A 27049-nucleotide genomic window follows, 5' to 3' on the forward strand; every position below is an offset into this window, starting at 1 on the left:
TTAAAAATTGAAAATACTGTAGCAAGAAAATTTTTAAATATGAATAGTGCCGTGTGAGGCCCAATTTTATTTTATTATTTTTTTCCTGAATTCTATACTTTTAGGTCCCGTGAACAGTGCACGGGACTCATAGAAAAAATTATCCATCGCACCTGAAATTTGTTTTCAACTTTATCCAATTTTACACTACCTATCTTTATTTTCAGGGCCCATGGTGAGAGAGTTGAGGCCATCAACTAATATTAATTAAGGGTGTCAATTCGGGTTAGCGTATTGGGTTTATGTCGTATCAAGATAGGGGTATTCGACTAAGTGGCTTAACCCGAACTCGACCCATTTAATAATCGTGTCATAACCCTTCAACTTTAACCCAACCTATTAATAAGGCGGATTGACCTAACCCAACCCACTTGAGATGCTTGATAAACGGGTCGTGTTGCGTTAACATGAATGTAATGCAACTTATTTCAACCTGCATAATATTAAATATAACATCTATCTAGAATTTTTTTTTAATCCCAAAAGTAGTTCATACACTTAAAGTCTCAACCCATATTCAAAATAATATAGTTCAATAAAACAATAACATCTATCTAGAAATAAGTTATTTACACTCCAAAAGAAGTGCATACACTTCAACAAAAATATAATATCCTCAAGGTTTGTAAAGTTTCAATTACCAACTATTATCCCTTGTAAGTTTTTGTAATTATTTATTTTTCTTTTTTAATTTAAAATATAGGTAGGATATAAAAGGTATTTGACAAATCTAAAATAAAATTATTATTTATTTGTTAGACGAGTTAAACAGGTTATGTTAAATGAGTTATTTTTGGGATGACTAAAATAAATTAGTATGTCAAATGTGTCTATTGCCGGTTACGCGAGTTGACCAACTTATGACACGTTTTTTATCGTGTCGCTTTTGAGTTGACTCATTTATAACTCAAACCCACTAAGGCCCAACCCTAACCCGCAAAAACTTATGTCGTGTTTGTGGGTTGGGTTGAACATTGACATTAATTTCTTCAATAAATTGCATGATACAGGAAAAGAAATAAAATATATTTAATGTAAACGAAAGAACAGCTGATGGGGGGGATGTAGCTCAAACGGTAGAGCGCTCGCTTTGCATGCGAGAGGCACGGGGTTCGATACCCCGCATCTCCATCCCTTATTTCCTTGTCCGTTTCGGAATTCAGATATATTTTTGTCATTTTGAATTCAGATCTCAATTTTTATTTTTATTTTTTAATTTTTTTACAGCTTTGCAGCTCTTGCCACCGTTGAGATGACAAGTTTATAACTACTACAATCAATTTTTTCCCGCCCAATTAATTTTCACACTTTTTTTCTTTTTCTTTATTCTCTCTTCCTTTTCCTTCTCATCTATCCGCAGCTCAAACCAAAAGCTAGGGTTTCTACGAATCTTGACCACCTATGGAGGTCGCTCAGATCGCTCCGCTACTCAGCCAGACGCTCAGCCCCGATAGCAACGCCGTCCGTACCGCTTCGGAAGCTCTCGATCGCCTCTCTCTCCGCCCTGAATTCCCTTTCTCCCTCCTCGCCATCGCCGCCGGTAAATCCTCTTCATTTTACAATCTCTCTTTCTCTCTCTCTCTCTCTCTCTCTCCATATATATATATATATGTATGTATGTATGTATGTATAGACTCGCTCAAATTAAATACATCTAAGCCTAGCATTTGAAATCGTTCTTGTTTTTGAGAAATATATAGCTAAGCTAGACACAGTGTTAGGCTCGGCTGTAATAGAGTCGAGCATTCTCGAGCTCAAGCTTATCACCAAGCTAGAAATGCTTGGTTGATTTCTTTATTTTTGAATAAACTAAACCATTTTCGTGAGTGGGTTGCTAAACTTGTTCTTTAGTTATATGAAGGAATTACTATGATTATTAGTAAATTTTTGCTGTTCTTTGTAAAATCTTTGATAATGCTTAGTTAATTATGGTTATAATTATATTGTTTGAGTTAATTTGATATATTAATATTCATTTATAGATTTAGCCTATCTTGTATTTGTAACAAATGCTATATAATTGGGGAAAATGTTGACGACTGATAATTTGCGCAAGCAGAGTATATATATGTTTTGGATTGGTGTTGCATGTGCACATGTAATCCAAAATCTACCTGTCAAAAAAAAAAAAAAAAAGTAATGGGGAATCTGTGAATCGTCTTTTATTTCATTGCCCTGTTGCTATGAAATTGTGGTGTATTGTTGATCTAATAGCTTCTTGGCAAGGGAGGTTTGTTCATCATCGAAATGATGTTATTTGGAAGGCGGTGCCGCATTGCCTAATGTGGGCTATTTGGAGAGAGCGGAATGCCCAAAACTTTGAAGATTCTGAAAGATCTTTGCCTGGTCTTAAATTATTTTTCTTTAGAATTTTGTTGGATTGGATGTCAGTTGTGGGTTGTTATTCTTTATGTTTGATTTGCGATTTGATAGATCATTGTAATTTGCGTGATTGACTGTATTGTCCCATTTGTATACATCTACTTGGGTGACTCTTATGGTTTTCGATAAAATTATTACTTATAAAAAAAAATGATATATAATTGTTAGCAGTGAATGGACTATTTATATTATCAATAAATAAAATGCAATATTTTTATATCTATGACCTTATTTACAAACATTGACAATCCAGTCTCAACCATATGTAAATATTTTATTTATACACACAGTCACACACACACACATGCATAATTATATCAAGCTCCATGTTCATGAATTCACTCACAAATATATTATTATGTATGAGATTGGGTTGTTACCTATCCAAAAATAAATGTATGACCTTGGGTTGTCGATGAACCTAAGTCTCAGAGCTTAGCTTGTTTTCTAAATAAATGGACAAACAATTTTTTTCAGAGTCGAGCCCGTGTTTTTTTACAGACCTATTGGGTATTGGTTTCTAGTGTTTCAAATTGTATTTCCTTAGATGCCAAACATGACTTGAAAGTCAAATTGAAAATGTTCACTATTTGTTATTTTGCACTGTTATTGTTAAACCTATTGCAAAAATGAAAGTAAGAAACAAAAAATAGGAAGGAATTTGACAGTAACGGATTTCATCTTACATTTTCTGAGCAGCTAAATGGACCCCAAGTTTAGTTATTTTCTCAATTCATAAATATCATGTTGATTAATGTAAGGTCAAAGCCCATTAATTCTTGTTCGTCATTGCTTGTTGTACTGGATTTAATTTCATACCTGTAAAATGGTGAAAGTTACTTGATATAATGTTAGGTACCTTATACTTTTATCTATAGGTGGTGAAAATCAAGGTCAAAAAGTTGCTGCTGCCACCTACCTTAAGAACTTCACTAGACGAAGCATCAATGATGATGGTACATTGTCAAAAGTCAGTAAGGAGTTCAAGGAGCAGCTTTTGCAAGCTTTGCTTCAAGTTGAACCTGTGGTTCTAAAAGTTTTGGTAGAAGCGGTATGCGTATTTTTCTATATCTAGACCTTGGGTTCTTTTACTGCACATCCAAACTTCTTTTCAGCATTAGGTCCATTACTTATATGTCTAAGCTTTGGATATGCTCGCAGTTCCGGATCATTGTTGTCGCTGAGTTTGTGAAGCAGAATTCATGGCCTGAACTCGTACCTGATCTGTTGTCTGCTATTCAAAATAGTAACCTTATTAGCAATGGTGCAGATTGGAGATGGAACACCATCAATGCCCTTACAGTTCTTCATGCACTTCTTCGACCTTTCCAGGTGCTTAACCTCTGGTGACTTATAAACTAACTTGCTAAGATCCCATGGAGAAAGCAAGTACAATGGCTACTTGATTGAGGCCCCCAGCTCCTTCTCTCTCTCTCTTTTAAATGAGGATGGGATTTGTGTGAAAACTGTTATATTTCTATGGACCGATGTAGGAAACAATTGGAGAGATTCCTTAAAATTGTGATAAATGGATTAAAGATAATGGTGAAGTGAATTTTTTTTTTTTTTAAAATGTGGGAAGTGTCAATCAAACAATGGCCCATATTGTAGTGATATATAGTTTATCCAATCACCTTTTAACTTTCTCATGTGTTTTCCCTCTCTCGCATTCAATTTTCAATTTAGTTGGTTGCTTCCCTGTACATTTTTCCTATTTGCTCCCAACTAAGATAGAACCTTTTTTGGTATCTGTTCATGTTTCCATTTCTCATATTTTTTCATGCATCTGCTTCCCATGGAGGAAACAAAGGCATAAACTATTTAGTTACTCTGTGTTTCTATATATCATCGTTCAATGTTTTAAAAAAAGTTTTTGAGACTTTCAATGGTATATGAAACGGGAATGTAAAGCCAAAGTTGGTAAATCTTGAAGTATTAATTTATGTTTGGAATCATATTATTTATGGTTTTCTTAGTCACTCAAACTTCAAACTTTTTCTTGCAGTATTTTTTGAATCCTAAAGTTGCTAAGGAGCCAGTGCCACCACAGCTAGAGCTAATTGCGAAAGAAATTCTTGTACCCCTGCTGGCATTATTCCATCATTTGGTTGAAAAGGTAGTCATCTTTACCCTTCATTGTGCTCTGTGGTCCCTGTGCGCACTTGGCACTCTTTTACAAGTCTCCTTAGTGTCTGATTCTTTGGTGTGTGAAACAGGCTTTAGCTACCCATGATAGAACAGAAATGGAAACGGAGAAAGTCCTTCTCACTGTCTGTAAATGCATATATTTTGCTGTAAGTACTATTTTCTGTTTCTGATACTGATGTTAAAGAAATTTAGTAATCCATCAGTAGTATTTATTCACTTTGACATTCAATTATTGGAATATGTGGAATCAGTTTAGAGCTGAATTAAATCCAAGTGTATCCTTCTTGATTCTGGTGCTTTGCTAGTGGTATATGCAATTTTTGGTTGAAATTTTGTTGTACTATGGTGTCTAAATATGGTTGTGTTACCACTTTGCCTATGTGATAATCAGTATACGATGCTTCTCACTTTCTTCTGTGCTCTCCTGGACTTCTAGTGATCTAAGTTAGAACAGTTAAATCCTTGTTTGAACAACTTGACCTATCTATCTGGGTGATGCATGGTCATTAGTTTATGTCTGTAACATGGATGGGTTATACTTTTCACATACTAGGGCATGTACTGTTGCAACACTTAAGGGGTAGAGATTCTGTTGGAATTATCAAAATTGTATAACATAGTGTTTGTTAGTCCTTACAGATTCATATATCTTTTAAAGTAATGAGTTTCTTCTTTCAATTGTTTGACAACTGCCTTAATATTTACATGAGAAGGCACAAGTAATAGATTGGTATGACCGTAATCCATTACATTCTTTTTTCTCATTTTATTTTTGCTATTTAATAGCTGGTGGTACCTCGCTGCAAATAACATTTGTGTCTTGGCTTCCCCCCTGCTGAATTCTACTTGTGGAAAAGAATACATGTGACTGATTATAATTAAACTGTTGAGGATCCATAGCCAATCCATTAATTTTGGGACTAAGACTTGGTTGTTGTTGCCTTTTGAATTCTAGTTATGATTTTCTGTTGCACAGTCATGTCATTTTTCTTTCACCTGAGGGATTGCTTTTGAACCACTGTTAGTTTTATAGGTGAGGTCGTATATGCCATCTACTTTAGCTCCTCTTTTGCCTTCATTTTGTCGTGATCTGATCAGCATTCTGGGTTCTTTGAGTTTTGATTGTGCTGTCACCTTGGAGGATGGATACATGATGAGATTGAAGACTGGGAAGAGAAGTTTGCTTATTTTCTGTGCTTTGGTTACCCGACACCGGAAGTGTTCTGATAAGTAATAACATCTGTTATTCAATTTGATTGGATCAGAAGTATTTTTAGTTAGTGTTGACATGCGTTCCCTCTGATATTCAGGTTGATGCCAGACATTATAAACTGTGCTTTAAATGTGGTCAAATATAGCAAAAATATCAGTGTAAGAATTTTTTTTTTAAATTTATGCAAAAATGTATATCTTGAACATCTCACATTAGTTTTCACACAACTTGTTCTGTGTAGCACCAAAACTTCATATTGTATCCTGCTGACAATTATTTTTCACCATGGATTTGTGCTTTTATGTGATTTTATATGGCTCTCAGCTTGAATTTGCTTGCTTTCATAAGTTGACATTGCCATAGCTGGCTATTTAGCTGCTTTGTGGTCATTCTAGAACCTTGAAAGTTGAAAGTAATTTTTCCTTTGCAGAAGCTTGATTTTTTATCAGAGAGGATTGTTTCCCTAGCTTTTGATGTGATATCACGTGTCCTAGAGACAGGCCCAGTAAGTTATTTTATGGTATTTGTTAAATTCTCTGCTCAATATTACTCTTAAGTGGTATTAGTTATTTGAAAAGATAATGAGTAGAAGGTGACAGTTGGAGTCCTAGTTTGATTGCAACATCATCTTTTTTTTTTTTTTGGAGGTATTCATTTTCATATGCTACAGGGATGGAGATTAGTTTCACCTCATTTTACCTTCTTGTTGGACTCTGCAATCTTTCCAGCTCTAGTAATGAATGAGAAGGTATGGTTTCTGAAAGAAATTTGTATGCTACTATTTGAAAATTGCTTTAAAGGCTAACAATCTGATTAGTCATGTAAATCCTGACTTTTTCAATGGTTATTGTTGGAAATAGGATATTTCGGAGTGGGAAGAAGATGCAGATGAATACATGCGGAAGAATCTTCCATCTGATCTTGTATAAAGTTGATCATGATCTTTACAAAATATTTATATGCCATTTTGCTTAGCTATCATGTTAATGCTTTTAATCTTATGCAGGATGAAATTTCTGGATGGAGGGAGGATTTGTTTACAGCCAGAAAAAGCTCAATAAACTTACTTGGTGTTATTTCAATGTCAAAGGTTGCTTTGTTGTATTCCTTAATAAATGTCTTTGAGACTTTTTTTTTTTTTGATAAGTAATATTGTCTATGTTGTCTTTTGGTCCCTATAGGGCCCTCCGATGGGAACTTCCAGTAATGGTCCTTCAGCTTCATCAAAGCGCAAAAAAGGTGAAAAGAACAAGAGACATAATCAGCACCGTTATATGGGGGAGTTATTTGTTCTTCCATTTTTGTCAAAGTTTCCTATTCCTTCCGATGCAAATGCATCACAAACTAGAATTATTAATGAGTGAGTTCTTGAATGTCTCTCTGATATTATCCATCAATTACAACTTGAATCTGTATGTCTTGCAAAACAGATATTTAAGGTTTGGTTACAAATATTTCTACAGCTTTATGTGTGTGTGTGCACGCGCGCTTTGTTTTGTTCTTATTCCTACCAATTTGTGGTGAGGGGTAGGGGAGGATGGGAATTTTTTTTTTGGTAAACTCCCCATGTACACAAGCAGTGTACTAGGGAAGCTACAAAGATCATCACAAGTTACATAAATCTGGGAACTCCTCCAAAAGAAGATGAATGACTTCTTAAAGCAGCCATCCAGCCATAAGAGAATGAAGTAAAAACAGTTTCAGCTCCAAAGACAAATGCTCAATCCCTTCAATTGTGTGCTGGTTTCATTCTCTCTAGATGGTCCACATGACGCATAGGGGAATGACCCTCCATGCATCAACAGAACAATGTCTTTCAAAAACCCGTCCAGCAAGCCAACAAATCCACTACCCTCTTAGGCATAACCCATTGAAGCCCAAACAGATAAAACACTATAGGCCATAGATTGTTTGCATAGTACAGTGAAGCAGTAAATGGTCTATAGTCTCTCTAATGAGGGGAGTGCAAGCAAGGGTTTATTTTAATTTATTTTGTTTAATAGATATCTTAATATTGACTCCTAAGTTATCTTTCTTTATATCCCAATTGTTTAATTTTCCTGTTGCAAAGGTCTGGCATGTTCTGCACCATATTTGCTATGATGCGGAGTGCAAGCAAAGATTTCTTTTGATTTACTTTTATTTTATTTATTGGTTAATTGTATTTTATTTTAGGTCCTAGTAGTTTATTAGGTTATTACTATTTTATTTCCTAAACACAAGATTTTTTTTTTTTTGTAATAAAGCAATTAAGGATTCTTATGTCAGTTATAATTAGGGTTTAGCTGTCTATATAAGCAAAGTCTTGTACTCTTATTAAGGGGGATATTTTGATGAATAAAATTTCTATTGAAATTGTCTCCAAAGTCTGTAGCCGACTCCAACCAACCTTAGGTGCTTAATACTAGGTTATCTATCTACGTTTCCAAGTTGTTTAATATTCCTGTTGCAAAGGTCTGACTTGACACGTGTCACTATCCACTGTTCTTGCAGCCTTAGTAGGAACTTAACCTTCCATTTACTTTTCCATGGGAAGACTAGGGTCGGTCGGGTATTAAGGACTAATAAAAGACTTAACTTCAAAACTACCACACCTAGCTGGGAGCCAATGCACCCGATCTTCACCATCCCTATTAATTTTGATGGAATAGAGAAAGCAGAAAAGATTTGTAAAGCCCCATGTCCCAATCATGGATGGCCCTAGTAAACAAAACATCCAAGTGTAGGACTCCATTATGCCAACTCATATCGTCTGCCACCAAAGCCTCTTCATTTGGGCTATGACCTCCCCAAAGGTGATGCCTTATTAGAATAATTGCCACTTATTGTCGTTGCCACCTCTATTTCAAACAGTTTCTGCTCTTGTACCTTATTTCATTGTCTTCTGTTAATTTTCATTTGGACGATAAAGTCATAAAGATGCTGGCTGGCTCCCTTGTTTGCATATATTTGTTTTTATATTGCATTTTATATGTACGTATGTATAATTTTTTTCTTAAATGTTAAACATGACAGTTATTTTGGTGTTCTGATGGCATATGGTGGTCTGCAAGATGTAAGGAGATCTCACCACATTAGTTTATTCAATGGTGAGTTATTGTTAAATTAGAGTGTACAATAACAAGTTTATAGTTGTACTATTGCATTTATAGTTTCTAAGGGAGCAAGGATCTGGCTATGTAACTACTATTATTCGTACTCGGGTGTTACCATTGTATATGCTATCTGTGAGCCTACCGTACTTGGTTGCCACTGCAAATTGGATACTTGGAGAGCTTGCAACTTGTCTACCAGAAGTATGACTGTTTTCTTACTCATGCCATCTCTTTTGTGTGTTTCTTTGACACAAAAGAAGTGTTGATCACTTGCTATATCACACTACCTCACTTTCTTCTTTTGAATTATATTTCTTGAGCTCTGAATTACTAATTTTTTATGGATACTATCATGTCCCCCACTGAGTTTTAGTCTTGCTTCTAGGAGATGAGTGCAGATGTATATTCTTCATTGCTCAAGGCATTGGCCATGCCCGATAAAGGGGATACTTCTTGTTATCCTGTCAGGGTTTCTGCTGCTGGAGCAATTGCTGCGCTTCTTGAGGTAGATCTTTGAATGAACCCTTTTGGATTATGTAATGGTGTCCATTGCAAGGTCATTCCGGTTTTTCATCTGGCTATTTTCTTCTCTTCAGAATGACTATGCGCCACCTGAGTGGTTACCTCTACTTGAAGGTGTGATTGGTAGGATTAGTAATGAAGATGAAGAGAGCTCCATTTTATTCCAGCTTCTGAGTTCAGTGGTGGAGGCTGGAGATGAAACTGTTGTTGTTCATATACCATATATTGTTTCATCATTGGTGGGTGCAATCTCAAAGTGGATACCTGCAAATCTGGAGCCATGGCCTCAAGTATGTGTGGATCTTCCTTGCTAGTCCATTGGTTTTTATCATTTTCAAAATCTGGTTGTAGCATGTTGTACTGATTTTTTGAATTAAGACATGGGAATACAACATATATATATATATATATATATATTATAAAATTGGCTTATTTATTAGGTTTTACCAATATGGGAGGAAAAAAGAAAAGAATTATTTTGATTAAATCAGAATCTAAAAAGGTTTCAAGTCTGAGAATTTTTAACCATTATCTTCCCCATCCTTTGCCCATTTTGTCCAATCAAGTGTTAGGTATGCGTTGTTAAATAAAGTCAGTTGTTTTGACTTATCCGTAATACACACACACACACACACACACACTTTTGCATGTGTGCACACGACCTGCATGTGCATCTGACCCACTGGTTCATTGGTGGTGCATCTGTTTCTATTTATTAATGTCGCACCATAGTTTTCATGGTAAATACATTTGCTTTCATTTGTTGGTAAATGTGCTTGCATACCTATTCTTTTGTAATTGGCTTTTGCTGGGATTTGACAGATTGAAATTCCTGATCCCAGGCTTATTCTGTTTGTAAAAAGGGGGTTTGAAGATGACATAATTGATGATGAGTTAAATATGGTACTATTGATGAACTGATACTTTAGTCATGATAGGTGGTTGAGCGGGGCTTTGCAGCATTAGCTGTGATGGTTCAATGTTGGGAAAACATTGTGCCTGAAGAACTTGAGCAAAATGAATCAAGTGAAAAGTGGACATCTGGCCGAGCTACCATTGGTGGAGCATTCTCTGCTCTCTTGCAACGGGCTTGGCTCTCAACTGTTTACCAACTGGTTTGTCTTAAGTTCTTTCTCTGTAATATATTTGTAAGGGAACTTACCTTGATATTCCTAAGCCGTATGTTCAATGAGTGAAGGATAACAAAGAATGTGTCTGTGGGGGATTAAAGTTTCCACATAAGTTGATTGCAGTTCAGTATTGGGTACCTTTTGATTTTCTTTTGAGTGGCTCTAGTCTTGCTGCACAATTTATTTTTCTTGTACTTTTTTCTTCAAGCATTTCGTTTTTCAATTTTAGAGCTTTTTACATAGTCACACTTATTACATTGTAAATATATATATATATATATCAAAAAAATATTTTTTAATTTTTAGGCATGTAACCTCTACAGTCAATAATTTGGTGCACTTTTATGCATGGCATAACAGAATATGGAGTATCACTATTCACTCATATCAATCAGCTGTATAATTTATACAGGGATATACGAACATAGAGCCTTATTTTTTACACACACACACACACACACAAATAAAGCTAGTTGGTTGAGATGCTCTTCTTTTCTGGTCTATCACTACATCGTCGTTCTGGATTGTATTATTTCCAACTGTGTAATGTCACTTATCTGATGGATATGCTAGGTGCAGCCTTATAAGATCATGTATCACATCTTTAAGTGGAGTATGCAAATATTTTGAAAGGTGTTGACACCTCATTTATGTATTAACTTCAAGTATCAATAGCTGTTTGCAATTACTCTTAAGTCCTATCATTTTAGTGTAAATTTATGTTCTTAGTTTGGTCTTTGAATTAAGGGTTTTTATTCTTTTGGTTTATCCTTTAAATAATGGTTTCCTATCCTCCATACTTTCTGCATTTGCTCTGCTTGTGGCCTTGATGGTCACGTGTCCTCTCTGTAGTCCAATATTTAATGTTTTCATTTAATTCATCATATCTTCTCGAATTTTATCATAAAATTTATTTTATTTCCCTGGAATTTGACTAGGATAAGGAAGGTGAGGCTTCTGCCCCTCCATCATGCATAGATGATTCATCAAAGTTGCTCTTGTCCATTATGCACTCTGTTACTGGAAGTAATATGCTTCTAGAGTTTAAAGTGTCGGAGCTATTGTTAGTTTGGGCTGACCTAATAGCAGACTGGAATGCATGGGAAGAATCAGAGGATTTATCAGTTTTTGACTGTATCAAGGAAGTTGTGAATCTACACAGCAAATATGGCTTGAAGAATTTTCTTGTAAGACAGATGCCGTCCCCTCCAGCTCCACCTGTGCCTCAGCGTTCTATCATTGAAGGCATTGGTGTTTTTGTCAGTGAGGCCATATTGCAGTATCCGTCTGCAACATGGAGGGCTTGCTCATGTGTCCACGTACTACTGCATGTCCCAAGTTATTCATTTGAAACTGATGGTGTGAAGCAGTCGTTGGTGATTTCTTTCAGTCGGGCAGCATTTTCTCATTTCAGAGAAATTCAAAGCAAGCCTAGCTCACTATGGAAGCCTTTGTTACTTGCTATATCATCATGCTACTTATGCTATCCTGACATGGTGGAGGGGATTTTGGAGAAAGGTGAAAATGGTGGTTTTGCAATTTGGGCTTCTGCCCTGGGTTTTCTCCTCACCAGCTCCTTTGAACCTCGTCTGTCGGCAACATCTGAGATAAAGTTGGTTGGTTAGTAGCTTACTTCTAAACTCTTAATATAAAAATTTTCTTTACCCACATATTGCTTTAAGTTATTGGTCCTTGTCTTCCATATTTGCTTCATATCCTGTTTGTTTCTTTTCCTTATTTTGCTGCCAATAAGTGGTAGACATCTATTTTTAATTGAACATAAGCCAGCAACTGGTTCATTCTTATATTTTGTTGATGCTCTATTGGATTCTGTTTGTTTTTCATTCTCTCCTATTTCCCTATCTTTTCTTTTTGTCCCCTTGTTGGTGTAACCTTTTGTACACTCTGTGTACCTGAATGTTTTTGTTTATTTTATATAAAATGGCCGATGGTTTGCAAGCCAGATTCATTGAGGACATTTCACTTTTGGATTCCACTCTTTGAAGGCACTTTTTAAAGATTGGGATTTTAACCCACACTGACCTCATGTTCTCATCTGATACTTATATACTTGTTTTAGAAAAATTTGAGGGGTGGTGATCATGTCACCTCACAGGTGATCATTGTTTGTCTGCTTTAGTTGTCATAGTTTATTCGTTCTGCTATATTTTACTACTTTTTTCCAGAAATTCCTACATTTTACATCTTGAACACTATAGGGCACTACTAATGGTTGTTCAATGACTCTCAGTGATGGCACTTGCCCAGGTGGTTGAACGGCTGTTGGGACTGGAGAAGCCAAGTGGTGTTTTGTTGCATGACTGCTTTACTTCACTGTTGGAGGCATCTGTACGTTGGAAAGAAGTGCAGGAAGAGAAGGAAGAAGATGAAGATGATGGACAGGCCGAAGATGATGACGACGACGACGATGATGATGTTGATGATGAAGAAAGCGAAGATGATGATGAGGTTTGACTTCCAAATCTTGTATATATTTAATTTTAAGGAATTCTGGTGGTAAGGTATAGTTTCTGCACCGTTGTCTACTACTTGCACTCCTAATCAAGGCAAAATGCCCCTCTAGGGGATGGTTCTCACACTTGGCAATTAACTCACTAACCTAATGAGGTTTGAATCCGTTACCTTGCCCACCGCCTCGTACTTGTGCTGGGCAGAAGTGTCGTTACGCACAAGGACATTGGTCTGGGAGATGGACCTGTTAAATAAGGTCATTGCCCATTGGTCTAGGTGAATTGAGCTTATCCTCTTTTTGTAACTGCTCTGTTCATTACACTCTAATTGATGACCAGAAAATAAAATTGATAAGGTTTTTTTTTTTTGGCTGAGTACATAAAATTGATAAGTTCGTATTCAGGGATTTGATTTCTCTATTTGTACATTGACTGCCATATTTGCTTGTGCACTCATTGCTTTTTACCTGTTAGGAGTCTGAAGCTGAGGAACATGAAGAAACTGAAGAAGAATTTTTGGATAGGTATGCTAAAGCAGCCGTTGCTTTGGAAAATGGAATAGTTATTGAGGAAGGAGATGAGGAAGATCAAGACCATGAGACTGAGTTAGGTATGTGTGCCGATACTTGATCTGTTAAAACTTAAAGCACCTACTAATAATTTAGTAGCCTATTCTTTTCTTTTCTTTTTTATTGGTACTTATGTATGCACCCCATGGATCTTGAACCCACAATCTCACCAGTCACCAAGACCATAACTATTTTGCTTGAAGTTGCTCTAGTAGTAAAATATGTAATAATTTACAAATGGTCTGAGGATTTGTGACTTGTCAAAATTTAAAGAATTCCATCCTCAACGCAAGTTTGGATACTGCCGTCTAATTCCTCAGAGCTTGAACCCTTATTTTCGAAATCATCTTTTCTTTTATTATCAGCTAAATCAGGATATAACATGGGTTCCAGCATCAGGCTCCCGCGTTCTTTTTTTTTTTTTTTTTTTTTTTTTTTTTTTTTTTTTTTTACAGTTACAGGGTTCTCCTAACAACACAATAAGAATTTGATTGCCATGTCATTCTGTGCTTTTTATGAGTGCTTGTGCTTGCACTCACGTGTTGAAGTTCATGTGATACTTGTGTGTGCCTACAACCAATCATAAATGAGGATGGTTATACGGAAGTTTCAAATTTAATGGTTGGTTTATAACTTGTGTATGATGGGTATGTCAAATGATTGCATGTCTCATGAACTCCTCCAAGCTCTATATTGTGATCAGCTGTTTTCATGTTGGGACTACAGGTAGTTTGGAAGAGGTCGATCAGAAGGGAGCTGTGTTTTCATTGATTGAGAAACACCACCAAGTTCTAATACAAGGGCAGGCATTACCATTGCAGCTCATTTCAAGTTTCGTGAATGCCTACCCTGAGTTTAGTTTATTCTTCCAGCAATCCAGGTGAGAGAGTATTTGATTCAATATGAAGTTGTGCAGAGGGACAAAGAAAGGCTTTGAATAGAGTTTTGTGGTTGGCTGTTGAGTGATGTATGTTGGGGCAACAGGAAGCTCATAAATTTATTCATGTCTAAAATTAACATATAAATTATAATGTTGAACAAACTGGGTGTGCCATCCTCCCTTTTTGGCTTTTTGTTGTTGGGTTACATGATTTCTCAAGACATATTTGTGAAATTTATTAGAGATGAATTTGATGTGTAGATTCCTCCTAGTTTTAGGTTTTTTACCAAGCAATGATGGCCTGCAAAGCCACACTACATGGATCACGCTAACCTTTAAGATACTGCTCCTGCGTTTGTCATGGCACCCGTTATTTTGATGTGCATTTGATTCTTAATGAATTTCGTATAAACGTTTTTATTTTTTTGGCTTGCGCACTTGTCTTAAAAAAGAAAGAACAAAGATTGGCATATACTGATGTCTTATAGCAAATTGAACTCTTGGCAGAAGGGTACAATGCAATTCCCAAATGCGGTAATCAAACTTATTACTATTAGGGCTTTGGCTGTTTGGCATATTTTTATTTTTATTGGCAGAATAAAATTTGTATTCTATTAATTATTTATTCACCACTTCTTCTGATATTGATAAAATATCACCACAAACAAAACTTAAATATTTCATGAGTTACTGTGTATTTAAGCAAATGCCAATAGCTTACAGAAAATTTAATTTTGATCGCAACCAAAGTACACATTAAGGGGTAGGATACAAAAGAATTAAACAAAAACGAAAAATCCTCTTTTCTTGCCACATTCGCTTAAGAAAAGTATAAAGAGACCAGCCCGCAATCCTCTAAACCTAAGATCAGGAAAAGTTGAATTAGAAAGATTTAGATGAAATAAAAAGCAGATAAACAGCGCAGCAAGCTAATGTAATTTTGTGTGAATCGTAGGCAGATGTGAAAAAAACTATAATCTTACCTTGTTAGCAATGTTGTTTGACAGCCAATCCAGTCCCTCATACAATCCTTCACCAGAAGTTGCACATGTGCTCTGGATGTACCTGCAAAGTATCAACAGCAAATCACATGTTTGTCTCTTTGAGAGTATTTCTGTGTGTGGTTTGATCACTTTAATGGAGTGGAGAGGAGATGTTTATCAACTTTACCAATGGCGTTGCCGGAGAGAATGAAGGCCAAGCTTATCAGTGATCTCAGCAGCATTCATTGCATTAGGAAGATCTTGCTTGTTTGCGAACACAAGCAACACAGCCTCTCTTAATTCATCCTGCCAAAGAAAAAGAGAACTTACTGCTGTTAACAGGACCACTTTCAAAACACAACCACTTTACCACTAATTATATGGAAAATATAGCTGATTGAAGCTCAAAATTTTGTAGTACCTCATTCAACATCCTGTGCAGCTCATCTCTAGCCTCAACAACACGGTCTCGGTCATTACTGTCAACCACAAATATAAGCCCTTGGGTGTTTTGGAAGTAGTGCCTCCATAAAGGTCGAATCTGAAACAAGCCATCAAATCAAAATGAAATTCTCAAAAGTAAAGGGCGTGAACACCTGATGGAATTAGACCAAAGTTATTTCAAAACTTTTCAGATTGAACTGAAGAGGCATCATAGATGTTCAAATGAAGGTATAAAACTATGATGTGGATTTGTACAATCCAATAAAAGTAAATATGAGACAAATATTATTAACCGGCTTCAACAGGACAAACTTGTCAACCACACAGTCAATCAGCTTTACTCGTACAAATTAAGATCTATTTAAAGGAGTGAGTTCAACTTGATGATAATGTCAAGACAATACAGACATACCTAATAAGCACTAGATTGACCAACCATGCCAAATGCAAAATATCAACCCCCTTCCCAAAAGAAAAAATGAAATAATATCGTGTTTGATGCATGCATATCAGCTGCGACATATAGAGTAATGACAACTGAAATAGGACCAAAGCAGAACAGCATAGACTGAGGATAATGTTTAACCATCATACCATCATGCATCTAAATTAACACAAAAAATTCCATGGCAGGTTATAACCACAATGCATATTAAGGACCAGTGTGGTCTCCTGAATATAACCTACGAGAGCGTTAGGTACCTAAAATCAATAATTAAGCATCCATATATATAGTATGATATATTAAGCATCCATATGGGATCTCTATGGTGTATAATTCAACTACAATCAGTTATGGTTAGGGTCTACGTATAAAAGTATCTGAAATAAAGGTTGACTGAATCAGACATGATCTGGACCACCTAAATTGCAGTAGAAAGAGATAGAATAAGCAGGATTGCATAAGTAGACTAAATTAAGTCAAAGACAACATTACTGAGTCAGGATATCATAGAATAAGACGTTGCTCACCTTGTCCTGACCACCAACATCCCACACAGTGAAGCTAATATTTTTATATTCCACAGTTTCCACATTAAATCCTGTCAAAGGAAAGGAAAAAGAAACAGTATATTATTGCAGAAAAAAATGGTATTAGGATAAATGGTGCACACTTAGCACTGTTGTTCAAAGGTTTTAGAATTATAGCAACCCAAATCACTAAGCTACCCAATTAATGGTATTAAGATAAATGGTGCACATTTAGCACTGTTGTTCAAAGGTTTTAGATTTATAGCAACCCAAATCACTAAGCTACCCAATTAACAGCAAAACCTCCACTTTCATCTTGTTATGCTAAATAACTAAATCACAAACAAGGAGAGGGCATTTTAGTCATTTTAGATATGATACAAAAGAAAACATACCAATGGTAGGGATGGTGGTAACTATTTCTCCTAACTTGAGCTTATACAATATTGTGGTTTTACCAGCAGCGTCGAGACCAACCATAAGAATACGCATCTCTTTCTTAGCAAAAAGCCGGCTGAAAAGCTTGGTGAAGGACAGCCCCATTTTGTATCTGACATATCCAGTCACCAAAGGTGGAGTCAGAAATCCATCAAATGTTAAGAAATTATTACATATCTAAGCTTACAAGCTCCCTTTATTCGCTGAGCAAAAATAATGAAAAAAAATCAACAAAAAAGTAAATAAAGGTAGCTTCCTAAGATGCAACATGGGATGGAATGAATAAGAACAATAATTCAGTAGCTAATCACAAATTCACAATAAGCATTCTATGTGTTACGTGAAGTGCAAACTCCCATTCAATGACTTATCCCAGAAACTTAAGTTGATAGGAAAAAGTGAATTTCATCACCTAACTATCATTCTAACACTATAGCAACTTCTTCACATATTCTAAGTAATCTCTGAACCAGCAACATTGGTAAAAAAATATATCAAACACCATCAAAATATCAAGCACTTACAAGTCTTCATACAATTGTACTCTATAAATCATCATCAAACCAATTAAGTACAAACCCACAAAAATCCCGTTTCCCTTCTAATTAAGTTTGAAAAATCATACTCCCTCCACCCAATGACAGATGAAAGTATGTAAATGGCATGCATTTTAATTAATGAAATAAATCAAACTTAATAATCCACATGGTAAGAGCATTTTCTAATAATTCCAAACACACACAATCCACCTAAGAGCATTTTGAGAAAATTGATATGCGTACTAATTTTTTGCAAACTTTCTTCTGTTATATAACACACGTTAGAATATTAATCCAAAGCCTAATCAGGCCCAACTTTTACCTTTGTACTAATTCTAGCTCGGTTAAGAGCTATATTATAAACCATAAAGGCGACTATAGTACTGTAATTTTCTAAGTTTTCTATCAGGACGAAAAGTAAAATTATCATTAAAGATAAACTAAAACTCATTTGTATAACTCTACACAACATGACATTTGATTCCTTTAGATCTACCCAAAAAATATTTCCAAAAGGTTGATATCAAATCATCAAGTAACAAAGAGTATGATTTTGGATATGATCGAATATCAAAAATAATACATGTAATCAACTCTAACCTGTAGCCGATCCCAAAGTTTTAGGACTAAGGTTATGTTCTTGTTATTATTGGATTATCAAATCAACTACTCAAATAGACAATCTAAAATCTAACACATAACAAAACCTAACCTCATTGGCTCATCCATGTTACTGTGCATGATATTCATAATTCAAACCCACAAAACTCGAATTTCACAGCCAATACATGAGAATTGCATTAGATCCCACCCAACACAAACTCATTTCCTATAATCTATATAGAAATCAAAGCGATCAAGCTAAAGACAAAAACGTAATAGATTACTAACACGAACAAATTGAAATTATTTTGATCATTTTTTCAATTTCAGTACGTTGATTTTTGCAGAACAAAGCAAACAAATCAAATCACATAGATCTCGAAAAAGCAGATCGGATCTGAACCGAAAATTAAAGTAGAACAGATATTTAGGTGGATAAAAGAGAAGCTTACTTCGAATGGAAATGGTGCTCTGAGCTAAATTAGATTCAGATTAAGGATCAAATGCTTTTTTTGGATTTTCTCTTTCTTTCCGTTTCTCTGCTCCTATATATATCGAGGAAGGACCTCGCGAAAAAAGGGATGCTTTTAAATTTTGAATTTTAAAGAGAGACGCGTTTAAATTTTGTTGGGTAAATTACTAAATTAGATAGACCACTTCTACTTTCCTTTTTTCTTTTTTCTGTTTTTCTTTTTAAAAATTTATTTATTTATTTATTATTAAGATAATTCCATCTTATGTCGTCCGCTCATAATAGTTTTTTATTATTAGATTAAGACAACAATCGAATTTTGATGTAAACGGATATTGTACCTCAGATATTTTATTTAAGATTTTATCAATTAAGTTAATTGGAATCCACAACTACTCAAATATTGTACCTCAAATCTTTTATTCAAGATTTTACCAATTAAGCTAACTGGAATCTACAACTACTTATACTAGTTAAGCCAACTAAACAAAATTGTTTATTTAATTTTATTTTAAATATAGAACGAGCTAAAATCCTTTTTTTTTTTTCTATGGGAGCAAAAATTTAGTTAAACTATGTGATATGTTTAATTCATGTTTTTGTTTAAAAAAGATTAAGCTTATATTACTATTGATGTGGATCAACTAAGTATAGCCCGTCCTTGTTTCATGTTCACAACTTGATCTCATCTAAGGAAAACCACAACAAAATGACAGAATGCATGAACAAGACCCTTCATTAAGAATAATGGGATCTGCCAAAAAGAACTTGTCCATGGACGACCATGTTATAGACGACAATACCCATGGACGATCAAATTGTACTTGGTAAATTCTACAAGAAATTCTCCAAAGGTTCTACATAAGCAAAACATGACACGTTGCTTGGTACATGGAAGGAATTTCATACACTTCGTTCCACATACCCCATTTTCTTCATTAACCACCAACATCACCCACGATGGTGATGGATCCCAAACAAGTAGACTGACGTCAAATTCTCTATAAAAGGAATAGGTCCCATCTACCAAAGATAAGTTCTAACCATTTGCTATTTTTCTGTCCTTGTATCCTAGAGAGAAAACCTACTTAATCGTTGGAGGGTCCTTGGCCAGGTCATACCATGATACCAGCCACCTTTGACGCTTCCTTCTTTCTTTTCAGGACTTACAGCCACTGTCATAGCTCGAAATATTTTAGCCTAGTGATTTTCGTACATCATCAACTATATTATCAAAAAAAAGTTTAAGCATATTCACAAGTTTTTTTATATATTATTTTATGGTTAATTTCACAAATCCATGCTATAGTATAGTATGCTTATACTTTCCGCATTATATCCATGCTAATAATTAATAAATAATTAATGTATGATTAATATATTATTTAAATTAATAGAGTGCATTTTTTTTTATGAATAATAATTTGATATCTCATAAAATTATTTATACAAACATAAACACATTTAAATCATCGATTGTGTGTGTTAGAGTTTCAGTCCTTGTAACTCCAAACTATTACTACAAATGTTAAGCCATTTTATAGTGATACTCTGATTATGTAATGTATTATAAGTCTGTTTAAAAAACTCTATATATTACTTTTGTGTTTGTGTATTCTAATAAGTATTATTGTTTCCTTAAAAAAAAATCATTTATACTATATATAAGAAGATTCACATCTTTCAACTGGACTTTTATGCTTATCAACACACACACACACACACACACACACACACACACACAAAAAACTAGACTTTTATGTGGTTCAAAAATACCCTCACTAATGAAAGGTAACTTCATTTAGAAATAAAGTCATAAATGTCAAATAACAATTTTCATTTTGAATTCAAAAAGAGAACTCCTAAAGTTTATAGATGCGTAAGTTATGTTTTGATCTTGGCTTTCAATCGATTCTAGCTGTACCTAGTGATGGTTGGAGTGGTGGACCTGGTATGTTCTGGAAGGCAAAGTGTAACCAGCACATCCAAATTTTCTCCCACAATCACATTGACACACATATCTTGCCAACTAATCAACAAGCTTGGCGCATAACCGGATTTTATGGCCGACTAAAGGGGCATAGAAAGCATGAATCCTGGGACTTCCTCAGACATCTACATGCTAGGGTGCTGTTACCATGGGTCTGCATGGGAGATTTCAATGAGATTCTACACTCCAATGAGAAGCAAGGATGCCTCTTAAAGCCGTTGGCTCTGATGCTCGCTTTCAAAGAAACTCTACTTCATTGCGGCTTAGAAGACCTGGGCTTTTAGGGACATACCTTCACATGGTGGAATGGGTGCCTTGGGGATGCATTTGTGCAAGAAAGGCTAGACGCCACCACGCCTTGGCAACTGATGTTTCCCGAAGTGTGAGTTTTTCACTTGCAAGTATCCTACTGGACCATGGCCCGATACTCTTGAATATGCAGCATGATACCTAGCAAAGCCAGGCTCGAAAAAAGCGACTTCACCAGTTTGAAGAGAGGTGAGTAGCACACTAGGAATGTGAAGAAGTGATTAGAGAGGCTTGGACCCTAAACCCACTGAATGGTAGTCCGATGTTCAGACTATTTGAGAAAATAAAACATTGCCGACTTAAATTGGTAGCTTGGAGCCGAATGACATTTGGCAACACAAAATACAGACTTGAATAGAAGCAGAATGAGATGGAGGAACTTATCAACCTGGGGTATGCCAATAAATAGGAACAAATTCACAAAGTGAGGAAAGAGATCAATGACTTACTACATTAGGAGGAAGATTTTTGGCGTCAACGTTCAAGAGCAATATGGCTTCCAATGGGTGACAAGAATACTAAATTCTTCCACATAAGGGCAAGCCAAAGAAGATGAAAAAACTAGATCGATGGGCTAATGAATGAAGGCGGTGTCTGGAGAACTGGAGTGGAGAATATATTGGAAGTGGTGGAGAGGTATTTTACGAATCTCTTTTCTACCTCCCACCCAAACACTATAGATGAGGTGTTAGCTTTGGTGGATGCAGTAATCATAGAGGACATGAACCGAAACTTGCTTTTGCCTTTTGTTGGTAAGGAAGTTTCTAAAGCCCTCTTCCAAATGCACCCTTCGAATTCGCCTAGTCTAGACGATATGTCTCCTTTAGGAGTGTGCAAAAAACTGAAGAACCGAAAAAATTGATTCAAACCGATGCAAAAATTTCGGTTCGGTTCGGTTTCGATTTTATTAAATAAAAAACTGAAAAGTTCGGTTCGGTTTTCGGTTGCAAATTTAAATAAACCGAACTGAAATATATTATTATATTATAATTTATATTAAATATAATAATATCTAATATTTTTTAAATATTTGACTGATGACTCTGATTGACCCACACTTTGGATTCTCAAAAAAAAAGAAGATACACACGCTTTAGGGCATTGGGCCTTTGGCAGCTTTGCGTTGGGCAGTGGGCTTCCATCACTTCATATTAAAACAATTCAGACTATTCAGTGATTCACAATTCAATTTTCAATGATTCAAAATTTTCAAAATTCAAACAAATGATCCAGCTTAGCTTAGTAGCTTATCTTTTTAAACATAACATTTTAAAGCCCATTAGATTAATCACCTATAATTAAACTAAGTAAATATCTAATTAAACTAAAACTAATTAGAGTATAAAATCAAAAGTTGGAAACCCTACCCTACATACCCCACATTTTTCAGTTTTCACTCTCACACTTTCCACTCTCTCTCACGTTCAGACTTCAGTTCAGACAACCTCTACAGTCCACTCCACAGTCCCTACCTCTCATGCCGAATCATCCTCTGCCGCCGCCTCCACACGCCACCCTCCCCATGCCGTCTTGATCATCGGCTTCTCATCTCACGATGAGTCTCTGTTTTGAAAATCTTGATACCCTTTCTTTGTTTTGTGTTTTAAGTTTTGAAAATAGTGAATCTCTGCTTTGCAAAAACAACATAAGATCAAGATGTTTATTTTTTCAAGTTTTAATGTTTTATATGCAAATAAAGTTAAAATTTTGAAAAAATTGATAGCCCATGTGTTTGGCTGCTTGTGCTAGTTGATTTCTTTATTAAAGTTAGCTCAGCTAATTGCCTTTGTCTTATGTGGTCGTTGAAAATCTCGATAACCCTTTCTCTATTTTGTATTTTGGGTTTTGTTTAATACTGAATCAACAAAGTTAGGGGTTTTAAAATAAACTGGAACATTCGAAGAGGACTCTAAGTTAATCTTGAGAATATTAACTCACTGTGGCTTGTCTCCAAACTTGCAAAAGCTGAGGTATCAGAAACCTGTTTCCTTTTCCTTGTGTTTAACTAGCTAGATGATTTAGTGGTTAAGACAATAAGACCCCACTTCCATGCAATGGGATCTTTGAACTGCTATACATAAATTGGTACTGTGACGGTGGATGTGCATCTGCCACAAATTTAGTAAGATTAGTCTAGCAGAAGAACTAAAAAAACATTCAAACTCAAGTTATCATTTCTAGATAATAAAAAAGGTCAACCAAAAATGGAGAGTGAAAAATATAACTTAAGATTCACTTCTTTTTTTCAATAATTATAACTTAAGATTAACTTCAGTGACTATGCAATGATTATTCCTATAAAAATACAGATTAGCTAATTGCCTTTGAGTTTTGATACATAAAGTTAGCTGCTTCTTTTTTTTTTTTTTTTTTTTTTTATGCCTTTGTCTTATGTGGTCGTTGAAAATCTCGATAACCCTTTCTCTATTTTGTATTTTGGGTTTTGTTTAATACTGAATCAACAAAGTTAGGGGTTTTAAAATAAACTGGAACATTCGAAGAGGACTCTAAGTTAATCTTGAGAATATTAACTCACTGTGGCTTGTCTCCAAACTTGCAAAAGCTGAGGTATCAGAAACCTGTTTCCTTTTCCTTGTGTTTAACTAGCTAGATGATTTAGTGGTTAAGACAATAAGACCCCACTTCCATGCAATGGGATCTTTGAACTGCTATACATAAATTGGTATTGTGACGGTGGATGTGCATCTGCCACAAATTTAGTAAGATTAGTCTAGCAGAAGAACTAAAAAAACATTCAAACTCAAGTTATCATTTCTAGATAATAAAAAAGGTCAACCAAAAATGGAGAGTGAAAAATATAACTTAAGATTCACTTCTTTTTTTCAATAATTATAACTTAAGATTAACTTCAGTGACTATGCAATGATTATTCCTATAAAAATACAGATTAGCTAATTGCCTTTGAGTTTTGATATATAAAGTTAGCTGCTTCTTTTTTTTTTTTTTTCTTTTTTTTTCTTTTTTATTGTTGATATATTTTTGTTTATTGTTGTTGACATGTGAATCTGTGACTGTGATGTTGAGTTGTTATTTTCTTATTGATGTTATAGATTTGAAAATCAATAACCCCATGTGCTTAACTGTGATGTTGGTGTATTTGTTAATAGTTGACTGTGATGTTAGGGTATTTGTTTATTATTGCCTTGATGTTGATGTGTTTATTATTATCTTATTGACGTGTTTATTGTCGGCTTGTTGCTGTGTACTAGAGTCCTTCTCTTTTTCTTTTTTTCTTTCTTGTTGACTTATTGTGATATTGTATACTAGAGTAGAGTGAAGAGTCCTTTTCATTTTTTTTTTTAAGTTTTTTAGGGATAATTACACTTTATCCACCTGTGGTTTGCGTCTAATATGATGTGTCTACCCATGGTTTCAATTTTGATACTTTGCCCACCTGTGATTCTCACCGTTACTGTATCGTAACCCACCTCTCCTCTTTCCGTTACTCTAACACAAAAAATGTAAAGAAAAAAACCCCAAACGGATCAAAACACTCCTCACATGAAGAACATACACAAACATGGATTGATACAATCTGGATTGACTGGTTGTATCAATGAAGCAGAAGAAAACAAAGAAGAATCCTACAAATCTTTCCAGAAATAGTCTTGCGTAGTTAGATGAATTTGTCATTTCAAATCCCAACACATTTCTCTTGTTCAGTTGTATTGTATCTTTCCATACTTATCATATGCAAAGTTTTTTAGCAACTTGGAAGAGAAATGTTGCCAATGGTATTTCAAGTAGCATAGTATCAAAGGTTTCAATACAATCTAAAATATCACAATGATAGCAATGGAAAACAAAACAAGCTCAACCATCACCAAACTGTGAAACAAAATGTATTAATTTAGCAAAAAAGTAATGCCAAAACATCAAGTGCACAACAACTTGCTTAAAGGGCTAAAGCATATTTAAAAATGCACAACTCAGAAGAGATAATAATAACCAAACACCAATTAGTGCTAATTCAAAGGATCCAAAATTAAGCAGAAGCAATTAATTTCCATTAGTGCAAATGACTACACTACTACATTGAAAGCTTCAACTACAGCTTTAAACAGTGATTAAAGATAAGCAATCTAAATCTAACAACGAAAGCAAATACCATATCATGAAAAAAAAAAAAAAAAAAAACCCTAAAACACATAGATTTGCCCAAATTTCTTTATCTACACAAAATCCTTCACTCTAAGCACGCTCACCCTTGAATATCCTTAGGCATGATGGTGACTCTCTTAGCGTGAATAGCACAAAAATTGGTGTCCTCAAGGAGACCCATAAGGTAAGCCTCAACGGCCTCTTGTAGCGCAGCCACGGCGGAGCTCTAGAATTGGAGATCGGTCTTGAAATCCTGAGCGATTTCACGAACCAAGCACTGGAATAGGAGCTTTCGGATCAGGAGCTCAGTGCTCTTCTGGTACTTTCGGATCTCACTGAGAGCAACAGTTCCTTGCCTGAACCTGTGGGGCTTCTTCACTCCTCCGGTGGTCTGAGCAGATTTCCAAGCGGCCTTGGTGGCCAAAGCAAAGAATTGATAAAACCAGTCAGTCCAGATTGGATCAATCCATGTTTGTGTATGTTCTTCATGTGAGGAGTGTTTTAATCCGATTGGGGTTTTGTTTTTTACATTTTCTATGTTAGAGTAACGGAAAGTGGAGAGGTGGGTTACAGCACAGTAACGGTGAGAATCACAGGTAGGTAAAGTGTCAAAATTGAAACCATGGGTAGGCACATCGAATTAGAGGCAAACCACAGGTGGGTAAAGTGTAATTATCCCTATTTTTTACTTTTTATAGTTGCTGACTTATTGTGTTTTATTTTATATTGTAGATGAATGAGACGAGAGAAATCCTAGAGGGTCAATACAATGAAGCGGGTCAAGGGGTACCCAATGTGCATGAAGACAAAGGCAAACGCCCACTCCCACCAAGTGAAGGTAATATTGGTAAAAAAATATCTATTGTTTGGGGTCATTTCACTATTATTGAAGGGGGGGGGGGATCCTAGGGCAGCTTGTAACTACTGTGGCACAACCTATGCTTGTGACACTTAGTGTAATGGCACTACAAACATGAGAACTCACATACAATCACAACGTTTGAAATATCCTTATAGGGAAGACAAAAAAAAAAACCCAATCAACCCTAGCATTCAAACCTAAAGAAGAAGGAGAAAGTAGTGGTAAACTTGTGTCTTGGGTATTTAATTTTGAGGAATGCAAGAAAGCATTGGCAGAGATGATTATTCTAGATGAGCTGTCTTTTAAGTTTGTGGAGGGTTTTGGTTTTAGGAAGTTTATGTCTGTTACCCAACCTAGGTTCAATCCAATCCCTTGCCGCATAACAATTGCCAAAACTTGCTTTAGGGTGTTTTTAGATGAGAAACAAAAGTTGAAAGAAGCCCTAAGAGAGCAGTGGGTCTGCCTTACCACAAATACATGGACATCCGTTCAAAATTTGAACTACACGTATTTTACTGCCCATTTTATAGATAGTGATTGGAAAATATACAAGAGGATTCTTAGTTTTTGTTTAGTGGAAAATCACAAGGGTGAAACACTTAGGAAGGCGGTTGAGATGTGTTTACTTGATTAGGGGATAGACAAGATTCTAACTATTATAGTTGATAATGCTACCTCTAATAGTGAGCTGATTTCTTTTATTCAAAAAAAAAAAAAAAAACTAAGCATAGGAAGACAACAATTTTAGGGCATAAATACTTGCATATGAGGTGTAGTGCTCATATCTTAAACTTGATTGTTTGTGAAGGGTTAGCTCAAATGGATGAGATAATAGTTAAGGTGAGGAAATTTGTGTGATATGTAAG

At 35.3% G+C, this 27049-nt stretch overlaps 2 protein-coding genes and 1 non-coding gene across 4 annotated transcripts; 2 read left to right on the forward strand and 1 right to left on the reverse strand.

Annotated features, from left to right (window-relative positions):
• Nucleotides 1-1097: 1097 nt before the first annotated feature.
• Nucleotides 1098-1170, forward strand: TRNAA-UGC (transfer RNA alanine (anticodon UGC)). Its single transcript has one exon. It is a non-coding gene; the product is annotated as a tRNA-Ala (tRNA).
• Nucleotides 1171-1243: 73 nt separating this feature from the next.
• LOC111996099 (importin beta-like SAD2 homolog) lies at nucleotides 1244-14739 on the forward strand. Of its 2 annotated transcripts, XM_024028030.2 has the most exons (21): nucleotides 1244-1579; nucleotides 3300-3472; nucleotides 3583-3753; nucleotides 4427-4537; nucleotides 4638-4715; nucleotides 5603-5799; nucleotides 5880-5940; nucleotides 6213-6287; nucleotides 6453-6530; nucleotides 6643-6705; nucleotides 6789-6872; nucleotides 6964-7142; nucleotides 8798-8837; nucleotides 8935-9078; nucleotides 9263-9382; nucleotides 9474-9689; nucleotides 10338-10514; nucleotides 11468-12149; nucleotides 12781-12998; nucleotides 13475-13610; nucleotides 14296-14739. In XM_024028030.2, exons 1-21 carry the CDS (start codon nucleotides 1441-1443, stop codon nucleotides 14451-14453), a joined length of 3300 nt encoding a protein of 1099 aa, XP_023883798.2. In that variant the 5' UTR covers nucleotides 1244-1440; the 3' UTR covers nucleotides 14454-14739. The 2 variants fall into 2 exon arrangements, with proteins under 2 accessions (XP_023883798.2, XP_023883800.2); XM_024028032.2 differs by lacking the exons at nucleotides 5603-5799; nucleotides 5880-5940 and having other exon boundaries at nucleotides 1245-1579.
• Nucleotides 14740-15093: 354 nt separating this feature from the next.
• LOC111996100 (ADP-ribosylation factor 2) lies at nucleotides 15094-19014 on the reverse strand. Its single transcript, XM_024028035.2, has 7 exons — nucleotides 18881-19014; nucleotides 17244-17398; nucleotides 16849-16919; nucleotides 15854-15973; nucleotides 15620-15738; nucleotides 15433-15514; nucleotides 15094-15310 (listed from the first exon to the last, which is right to left on the reverse strand). Exons 2-7 carry the CDS (start codon nucleotides 17389-17391, stop codon nucleotides 15305-15307), a joined length of 546 nt encoding a protein of 181 aa, XP_023883803.1. The 5' UTR covers nucleotides 17392-17398; nucleotides 18881-19014; the 3' UTR covers nucleotides 15094-15304.
• Nucleotides 19015-27049: the final 8035 nt, after the last annotated feature.

The sequence above is a fragment of the Quercus suber genome, unplaced genomic scaffold (genome assembly GCF_002906115.3).
Source record: "Quercus suber isolate HL8 unplaced genomic scaffold, Cork oak 2.0 scaffold_480, whole genome shotgun sequence".
Classification (NCBI taxonomy): Eukaryota; Viridiplantae; Streptophyta; class Magnoliopsida; order Fagales; family Fagaceae; genus Quercus; species Quercus suber.

Excerpts from the sequence above, each read along its gene's own strand:
- LOC111996099 (XM_024028030.2), top strand. The coding sequence starts at position 1,441 with ATGGAGGTCGCTCAGATCGCTCCGCTACTCAGCCAGACGCTCAGCCCC. Across the intron at positions 6,706-6,788 it reads AGAATCTTCCATCTGATCTT|GATGAAATTTCTGGATGGAG; the intron begins GTATAAAGTTGA and ends AATCTTATGCAG. Across the intron at positions 6,873-6,963 it reads GTGTTATTTCAATGTCAAAG|GGCCCTCCGATGGGAACTTC; the intron begins GTTGCTTTGTTG and ends TGGTCCCTATAG.
- LOC111996100 (XM_024028035.2), bottom strand. The coding sequence starts at position 17,391 with ATGGGGCTGTCCTTCACCAAGCTTTTCAGCCGGCTTTTTGCTAAGAAA. Across the intron at positions 16,920-17,243 it reads TACCACCATCCCTACCATTG|GATTTAATGTGGAAACTGTG; the intron begins GTATGTTTTCTT and ends TTCCTTTGACAG. Across the intron at positions 15,739-15,853 it reads TGCACAGGATGTTGAATGAG|GATGAATTAAGAGAGGCTGT; the intron begins GTACTACAAAAT and ends TTTCTTTGGCAG.